This window comes from Platichthys flesus, chromosome 5, assembly GCF_949316205.1.
Source record: "Platichthys flesus chromosome 5, fPlaFle2.1, whole genome shotgun sequence".
NCBI lineage: Eukaryota > Metazoa > Chordata > Actinopteri > Pleuronectiformes > Pleuronectidae > Platichthys > Platichthys flesus.
Genome location: NC_084949.1, coordinates 19,281,318 through 19,291,067, shown reverse-complemented (window position 1 = coordinate 19,291,067; position 9,750 = coordinate 19,281,318). Strand labels below are relative to the sequence as shown.

General features: G+C 36.5%; 1 protein-coding gene across 1 annotated transcript; it reads left to right on the top strand.

Annotated features, from left to right (window-relative positions):
- Positions 1 to 2,967: 2,967 nt before the first annotated feature.
- Positions 2,968 to 8,206, top strand: ppa2 (inorganic pyrophosphatase 2). Its single transcript, XM_062387229.1, has 12 exons — positions 2,968 to 3,202; positions 4,573 to 4,637; positions 4,748 to 4,792; positions 4,882 to 4,935; positions 5,664 to 5,783; positions 5,994 to 6,080; positions 6,215 to 6,341; positions 6,907 to 7,034; positions 7,209 to 7,294; positions 7,410 to 7,479; positions 7,583 to 7,622; positions 7,715 to 8,206. Exons 1-12 carry the CDS (start codon positions 3,013 to 3,015, stop codon positions 7,735 to 7,737), a joined length of 1,035 nt encoding a protein of 344 aa, XP_062243213.1. The 5' UTR covers positions 2,968 to 3,012; the 3' UTR covers positions 7,738 to 8,206.
- Positions 8,207 to 9,750: the final 1,544 nt, after the last annotated feature.

Below are 9,750 nucleotides of genomic sequence, written 5' to 3'. Positions count from 1 at the left end.
TGGAAATCACAATTATCAATTCAGGGATTTCAATCACACAGTGAGGAGTGGGTGAATTTCTAAATCAAATAATTAGTTTCTATGATGCAGTTTAAACTTGAAAGAAAAATAAACCACTCAACAAGTCAAGCTGTCAATTGTTGAGCTCATGTTAGCTAAAGATAATGGATTCAGCAAATAATTGAAAATGTATCAATTGAAACTAATAAATGCATGAATAAACATTTAAAACTGGCAGGGAATTATAAACATTTGCATTTGAACGATACTGATTCTAAACAGAGTTGGGTGTATGATATTTAATGAATGAAGAGTGGGTTGTGATTCTGGGTTGGGTTCTGTTTCATTTTTTGAATACTCCTCAAATTGTTATACACATTCTTTGTTTCCTTTTACAAAATCATAGTCTTTCTAGTAATAACCCATAAAGTGGAAGTCGTGAAATGCCCAAACTAGTTTGACAGGTAAGTCACTGACACATGATGATTTCTGGTCATGGCAACCAGATACTGTGAGTCCCAGTCAGAACAATGAATGGATGCATTTCCTCCCTATTGAAGCTCAGGTCATGAGGGCTCACACTGTGTTCTCAGATCCCTGTGTGGTGTGCTCACGCAGCACACCTGTTTAACTACCACATGCATGTCTCAGAGCGACATAACAGCTGCTCAACACAAGACTATATCAAACATTAGCAACATTATACATTCAATAAAAACATGCAGTATCCATTATTATTACTTTATTACCTGTGAATTATCTTCTCAAGCAAATACTGTCATTTGTACCAAAATACAACTGACCCGTTTGCAGCATTACGTAAGTGCATGTAGTAACCCAAACACTGAAGAGTCACGTATGCGGTACAAACATGCAGGAGGGTAAACAGTGTCATCTCCTGTGCGCTGTCAGCGTGGCAGCATGAATTGTTTTGCCCTGAGGAAGCTATTGTGACATCATGTCCCTCAGGGTGTGGCTCCTCTTGACCTCGACGTATACACTTAATTTACATCTAAAAAAGCCTCTTTAGGTTTATACTGATTAAAGAATACTTTTCCATAAAATATCAGGAAATTGTAAAAAAATTATGTTTAACGTCATTTGAGGGAGGCTGGAAATAGAGAATGTTTTTCATGTTGACATAATCATTGACTTGTATCACAAATCGAGTGTAATGATAGTTGCCAATTCGTTTTTCATTGTTCAACACAAGAAATGGATTCATTATTCTAACTGAAAATATACAAAACTACACCTGTACGTCTAATGCACTTATTTTGAAATATAGTGGTAAACAGAAAATAAGTGTTACTGGGATAAGCTGCTTTTGTCAATGATTAAGTAAAAAAAAAATGACCTTATAAAAAATACCCAACTAAACCGAACATCTTTGTGGAGACAAAAATAACAAGACAAACCTTGTTTTGTCAGGGAAAAAATGAAAGAACAGCAATTAATACGAGAAAAAGATAAACAATCTATAAAACAGGGTAGAATAAAAAACTGAACACATGGACAACACCAGTGAACGAGCCATTGAGTGCTTTACCCTTTGACAATAGCTAAAGAGAAGGACTCTGACTGTCATTCAAGACAATCTGACCTGTAAACATTAAGCCGCTGCACACCGGCAACACATGTTGGCAGCATGAAAAATGTCCTTGGTAATAACTTTTCTCTTGTGGTTTAAACAAATAGAGTTTGTGGGGTTTGTTGCACTGGAAATTCAAAGCCCTATGGCAACATTATCAAAGGCAAGTATGCACTTTTTGTATTTTAATAAACCAGCTTTTATGGCTACTCTTATGTGTGTCATTTGTTTGCACAGAGACCGACCTACAGTACAGATAAAGAGACACATCAAGGCAACTGGGGTGTGTGTGTTTGTTCATGGTACATGGCCACGTACAGACTTTGATCTTGTGATGCATTTGCCAAGATTTCCACCATCAAATCCGTTTACACCAGGTTGTAAAACCAAAAGAAAGTGGGCAATAAAGCAAAAGTAACACATTTCTGGAAAGTTTCAAAATCAATAACAAAGCTGCTCTATTCTCCAGTCACCATGGAAAAATGTATTCGGTACGTCTGATGTGTTTTAGCTTGATTGGACAAAAAGAAGATCACATGAAACTCTTGCATGTTTTTCTTCCTTCGTTTCAGTCGTAAAAAGCACTAAAGATAAATCAAATGCGGTTATTGCACACAAATAGACATTGTTGCCTCTTATTTTCTGTTTATATTTCAGCTGGAAAGTCAATGATTAGGATAAATGTGTTTTCGCTAGTCAGTTACACTCCAGCAGTTACTGCCTAGGTCTGAAATAAACTAGGTGGGAGCAAAATAAAGCCACTACTCGGGTTACAGGCATGCAAAAGAAGAACTGTCAAGTATAAACGGGAATAATACTGTCTTCCTTTGCTATCGATGTCCTTATCAAAATAAAGGCACACTAGTCAAAATGAAATGCTATAACTGGCAAGTGGCTATAAGTAGTCGAACACATTTCAGAATATGTTGTTTTAAAACTCAGAAGATGAAATAAATATGTATGAATAAATACATGATAAGCATAGGTATAGAATGTGCCACTTATGTATGGTAGACCACGCCTCTCCCCTCATCATTTGATAAAAACAAATGCTAAACTTATTGCAGCATGATTTACATCGCACATTCAGGATTGTGCTAAAAGAACCCTTGTCATTGTATCTACACCAGGAGATTTCTTACTTTGCCACATATTCACATTCGTAAACAATAAAATGGCGTAACTGATTTTATCACACTGATGTTTTTTTATGTATCTTGACCAGTTGTTAAAATTAAACATATTTTTCAGTCACTGTGTCTTGAAACATTTTATTATCTTTTTTAAATAATGTTTTCGGCTGCACATGCTTTTATTGTGAAAGCCACAGACCGGAGCCTCCGGCTCCTCGGTGGTGGTTGTGGCGGAGTTGGATGACGGGAAGCAGGAACCGGAGGAGGAAGAAGACGTGTGTGTGTATAATGACGCCTCCGCCGCTGCGCTCCTGCCTCGGCTTCCTGCTGAAAGTCAGCGGCTCGTTTTCTGTCTCCAGAAACAAACTCGTCGCACAAGCAGCAGCTCTTCCTCATCTTCATCACCTGAGAAAAACCATGCACTACATCGCAGAGGAGAGAGGAAGACCTCACTCTCCGGACTACCGGATCTATTTTAGTAAGTTAAATCACCGTGAGTTCGGGAGGAGCCTCATGTGTTCACAGGTTTAACGGCGCCGTGCTCCGGTCTCCGGTCACCGGAGTCACCGGGCAGGTAACCTCGTCTGAACTGGAGGTTATTTAGTGTAAGCACGCAGCACTGTTATAATGCTGAGTGTTAGCATGAGAGCTAAAGCTCTGTTACTGTCAGACTGTCCACATGTTTAACTCCTTCATAAGCAGATGGGAAGGAGAGGGTTTGTTTTTCACGTGCTTGTACTTCCTGTTTAATGGTCACGTGGTCATACACACACACACACGCACACACACACACTTGCATTCACACATACTAGACATGTTATTTCCACATTTCCTAACCCTTTGTCTTAATTGTCACTTTATAACTTATACTACTTAACCTTGTATCAATCCCCAAAAGCAATTTGATGCAATGATAACTAGTCAATATTACCTCAATGATGGTTTTATATCAAAATATGTCGTTAAATTCATAGAAAGATGTATACAAACACACACACACACACACACACTTAGTCATTTCCTTGCCCCAACCCTAACTATCCCAATCTATACCTAATAATAAGTTAACTCTTCAACCTCGTCTTAATCCTAAAAAGCATGTGTCCTCAAATCCAGAGAAACACATGTACAAACACACACATACAATTTCCACTCCACATTTCCTTGACCCTAATTCGAACCAAAACTAGATTCCTACTTGAATCGGTCAAACCTCGTCTTAACCCCTCACAAAGCGTTCATTCCCCTAAAGCATTAGTACAATTCAGTCCCACACATCAGATAAAGCTAAACTTAAATGAATTGTGATGCAGAGGTTAATTACTCCTCCTTTTTTTCTATAATCAAACCTGAAGATTTCATTGACCATTTCATTATTATTTTGCTCTGGTAATAGTGATAATGATCAAGGCTTGATTACAAACAGCTGACTGCCCACATGCTCAAGACCCCCAGGGGCCCTACAGCCTCAGGTTTACCCAACATCATTTGTTTATGTGAACAAATGGGTGGCTTGATAATGTCCGAGAAAACATTAGCAATGTGGACTACTTAACAGTTCGTCCTTTTAGGATCACAGGGGCTGGAGTCAATCCTAGCTTACTTTGGAGACTCAAGTCATGAAGTGGTGAAATGTCAGTTCATCAGATTTCCTATGTTGATATGATTTTAAACTTAATTCTGTTGCTAAGAACATTTGAGGTTCCCGCCCTGAAAGTGACTTTAGAGGGAAACCTGTGTGATAATGGTGAATTCTGACCAAAGAATAGCCATCTTTACACTTACACACAGATTTCTATAACTTTGTTATTCCACGTGCATTTCTATTTTTTACTTTATTTTCCTTAGAAACCTCTGAAGGGAAATATGTTTCGCCGTTCCATGATATTCCACTTATAGCTGAGCTGGAACAGGTAAGTCTACTGGTTTCTGCTCGATAAATGTGATGCAGAAAATGTGACGACAGCTTTTTGATATTTATCACAACACAACAGTCAAAATAGCAGCTTATTTTTTTTAACAGGACAATGATGTACCAGCAAAAAAACCCAAGCGTAATGAGAAAGAGGTATTGTCAACTTGATCAATTTTATATCATTTTTACTTTCACCATAGCATATACTGGGATTAAATGAAAGATGTCTTCTTTACTCTCAGGTGCTCTTTAACATGGTTGTAGAGGTGCCTCGATGGTCAAATGCTAAAATGGAGGTAAGTATAGATTTATATAGCATATTTATATATCTATATTAATCTATATACAGGCTATAGCTAGTGTATCACTTTTGATACTACTACGACTGCTTCTACTTTAGTAAAGGAATTGTTAAAGTATTAACTCTGCTCGTTTACACAGACTTATATGTTAACTTCATTCACCCCCATTTAATTTTTAATAGTGTATTTCTAATTGTTTATCAACTAGCTAGCATCGCTGTAGCTCGAAGCTATTTTATTTATTATTGGACAAGCTAATAAGTTGATTGTTGAAATTAAAGCTACACTAAGTAACTTTACTGAGCAACAACGCCCTCTGCAGCAATTATTCTGTTGGATGGCGTGTCCAATCGAGTGGTTTTCATGTGGAGGAAAAACTAAGCCTATCAATTGAGCTGAGCTCTGACTGTGTGGTCACTGAAACAACACAACTGAATGATGGATATTCCTCATGATTCAAGGCTTCTTGAACCTGAAGAGCTGCCGCTGCAACAAATTCCAGTTTAGAATTCCACATATTTTATAAGTTTCCTTGCTGAATATCGCGGACAGGTGTTGGTTCCAAGTCAGTGTAGCATCAAGATAAATCTTAATCTTCTATTTTAAAATAAAAAATGCGTGATGCTGCTTTTTGTCATGTTTGTTTGACACACAAATACATTTGTGGTCGTACAAACACACAAATACATTTACCATTGCTCATATTTGCTTCACTTTTACAGATTGCTACAAAGGAACCACTGAATCCGATCAAACAAGATTTGAAGAAAGGCAAGCTCCGATATGTTGCCAACATATTTCCACATAAAGGTTACATCTGGAACTATGGAGCTCTCCCACAGGTGAGGAAAATGGCTCACATTCACATTAGAGCATATTTTATAAGAATTTAGTGTATATCTAATAACAATACAGCAATTTGAACACAATGAAGAGTTTAATTTAAGCTTACAGGTGCATTAGACTGATATTTTTATTGATTTATTTAATTAGTGACTTTTTAGGAAAAAAAATAACTTCTTTCATGTTTCTGAATTGTTCCCCTGAAAAAGACATGGGAGGACCCAAACCACACAGATGCAGAAACGTCATGTTGTGGTGATAATGATCCCATTGACGTTTGTGAAATTGGGACCCAGGTAAGACTGCAGCAGTTTGTATAATGAATCCTAGAATTTTTTAGGATGTTTTTTTGCTTGCTTCATTACACATACCTTTTCACATTGTGAGAATGATTGACAATTAACTATTTGTATTGTGTTGGTCCATTCAGGTGTGTTTTCCAGGTCAGGTGATCCAAGTGAAAGTACTTGGCATCTTAGCCATGATTGACGAAGGAGAAATGGACTGGAAGGTCATTGCCATCAATGCTCAGGACCCGGAGGCCAAAAATCTAAATAGTGGGTGTGATCATATATTCAACATCCAGAATGTCCCGTACTGATCCATGATTAATTTCAGTCCAGGAAACCTTTAAATTAGAATTGTATTTGGAATTAGCAAAAAGATACGACATAGTAGAAAGGAAAAGTTTCATAATAAGATACAAGTTTAAATGGAATTATGCAGAGCTTTTTGGAATAAGATGCCCAACCAGTCTCAGTCTCAAACTTTGAATATGGTATTATTGTAATGTACATGCAAAGCTCAGTAACTTCAGACGAACCTAAACCTAGAATGTGTAATGTTTATTGTCAACTCCGTTTTGTTTACTTCAGCTGCAACTGACCTTGTCCTTGTGTAGTTTTAATGAAAAAGTGTAATAAATGTATTACTTGCTTGGGCATATGTACCCACTATTAACATCAGGAGGATATATATAGTCATAAATGTTATCTTTTGTTAAGATGAAACTCTACTACAGAGTGTAAGTGGCACGCAAATTTATGTCTAATTCATAACAACCAATCTGTAAATCCTGGGTCCCTTTTTTCTTATCTGTTCAACATGTTACTGTCCTTTAAGGCATAGAGGATGTCTGCAAGAGCCGACCTGGTCATTTAGAGGCAACCGTCGACTGGTTCAGGAAATACAAGGTGCCCGATGGAAAGCCTGAAAATCAATTTGGATTCAATGGACAATTCAAAGACAAGGTACTGAGACCTTTGCAAGACTGCTTAACAGTAATAAACCTTGACAGTTGATATACGAGGAGTCGTGGTCCTCTGTTGTTTAGTGGTTTAAATGTTTCAAACTAATTTGACTGAAATGAACTGTTCCAGAAGAAATCCCAATGGTGAGTTGTCTGATCTTTGTTCTTTTGTTAGGACTTTGCAGTTGAGATTATCAAGTCCACCCATGAGCACTGGAGGGCACTAGTGCAGAAGCAGACAAACAGTGAAGGGATTGAATGGTAAGGTGGTGGAGGTAAAGCCTCTGCAGTGGATCTGTGGCAAACATGGAATTGACTCTGTGATTAGCATGAACAGGACTGACTTTTTATTTATGGACAATCCCTATCTGTTCAGCAAAAACATCTCTTGCTGTGAGAGTCCTTTGAAATGCAGTGCTGATGAGGCCAGAGATGTCGTCCAGTCGGTGAGAACTTCTAAATTGTGTAAATGATAATAAGCAAAATAGCTTGTAAAACATTACAAATGTCGGGTTTGGTAATTTTCGTTTATATTTTGTGACTCCTCAGGCCCCAGCATTTGGTAGCCCACATCCTGTGTCTCCAGATGGTAAGTTAACACTGAGTGAATCAAACTAAATTTGTGTTTTTTTTAGGCATTTTATGGTTGTATGCTCATACTTTTGATTTTTGTTTTGAAAGTGAATAAGTGGCATTTCGTCTGAAACCCTGAAGACAATATGGAGACTGACCTAAGTTCCTCACATCCAAGATTTATCTATATGCAGCTGGATTTATTTTTGGTAAGAACTCTTCCTCAGCTGTGTGAAGTGCCATCTGCATTTGCCATCCAATCATTAGTTAAAAAAGAAAAATGAAATGAAAAAAGATTATACAAATACACTGACAGCACAAGCAGGTGTAGATCTTTTGAGTAGAATTAAGAACATCAAATTGTTTTTTTAAATTAGAAGTCTAAAGGTTGATCACAAAATATTCTCCTTTTATTGTAAATTATTTTTTATATGTATTGCAGTTCTTTTGTGGCAAATGTACAGGTCCAGCCTTGCCTTCTATTGGATTGAACGTCTAGCTAACATGCTCCAAATCTGTTCTGAATTCATAATTGTACCTGCAACCACAGTTTCTTCTTGTTTGGATAAATAATAAATAAATAAGATGTGAACCTGATAAGATCTCTTCAAATGTTATCAATAAATACACATTTAGAAGTTTCAACATGTTAGATAGTAATATTAACTTGGAGTAACAAATCAGATTGCATTAAATAAATATAAATTTTATTAAAAAAACACCCACATCTCAGCAATATCAGGAATGATATAATAAACAGCTTTCAAATAAACTGCATTCAGTACATTACAATACTTACAGTATTAATACCCATCCTTAATTCCATTTTTTGTAGCACACCAAACTTCAGAAGAACTAGGAAAGCCGTAAAAAAATAAAATGACAGGCAAAAAGTTGCACTTTTATATTTTTTTATACCTTTTTAGTGTCTAACTGCAAAAAAAACAAGTGTGTATCAACTGCTAGCTTAACCTTTGAGCTGAGCACATATAGTGCGCAAGTTAATCCCAGAAAGTTATTCAAGTAATGTTGACTCACTTAGAAACACTCTGAAGCATCTTCAAGTATGGCTATGCTTGTAACCCGCTATATCTTAGACACCTCGGCTTTCTCAACCACAACCTGCTACTGTAGCTGGGTCCTGTACAATGAAATTCAACATTTTTATGTAGATTTATTTTACAAAATTGGAACAGTTAAAAGAAAAAAACCTAGACCTTCTAATGTCGTAGCTAACAGGATACTATAACTGTAAACATTGCTGTGACAGTGACCGTAATATTTACGAAGACTTCCTGGATAATCTAACTATGATCATTCTCTTAACCTGAAAGAGTCAAAAGGATATTTTAGGATATGATGAGGATTGCTGATAGAGAAGCTGTGGGTCAAATTGACAGAAAAGAAGAACCTACATTAAAATCGAAGAATTAGTTGTATTCCTGCAATACAAATTCTCGGTATGTACACTGTGACATAATTTATTTATTTTTTTAACACATTTACAATCTGTTTAAATAAAATGTTTGTAATTCTTTGTTACATATTTTTTTCCTGAAAAAGAAATGAAGTGCTTGCAGAAAATGAATACGTTAAAGAGTGGGGAAAGTTGTTACCATAACATGGGTCATTTCTTTATATGTCGCATTAATTAATCGGAATAAAATCATTATACAATTGCTTAGTGGTTATAAATAAATTTAACTATACACAGGCACAAAGATGTGCAATACCGTTAATCATTGCCCTGGTCTTTCCTCAAAGCAAAAGCAAATACATTGCTTTTAATTTAATCAATATCATACTTTCCCTTTAATCAGCTCAGTGCATATATGTTCAATTACTTTTAATAGATTACCACCATCATTCTAGCTAAAATATAACTAAAGGATTGCAGGGAAATAAGTTCATCTGTGTGGAATAGACAATAGCTCGGGATGCAATGGCAAGTCCCTGAATGAGAAGATGACAAGTTGAATACAGGCGATGAAGATGTACAAAAATTTGTTTCAAATGTCCCTGATTTTACAGTAACATCAAAGATTCAAGTTCAAGTGATACTTTCTAGCGGATTGATAAGAAAGTAGGAAATGAACCTTTATTCCTTTTTTTAAGTGGGCTTAAGCCGAGCTGTTCTCAACATT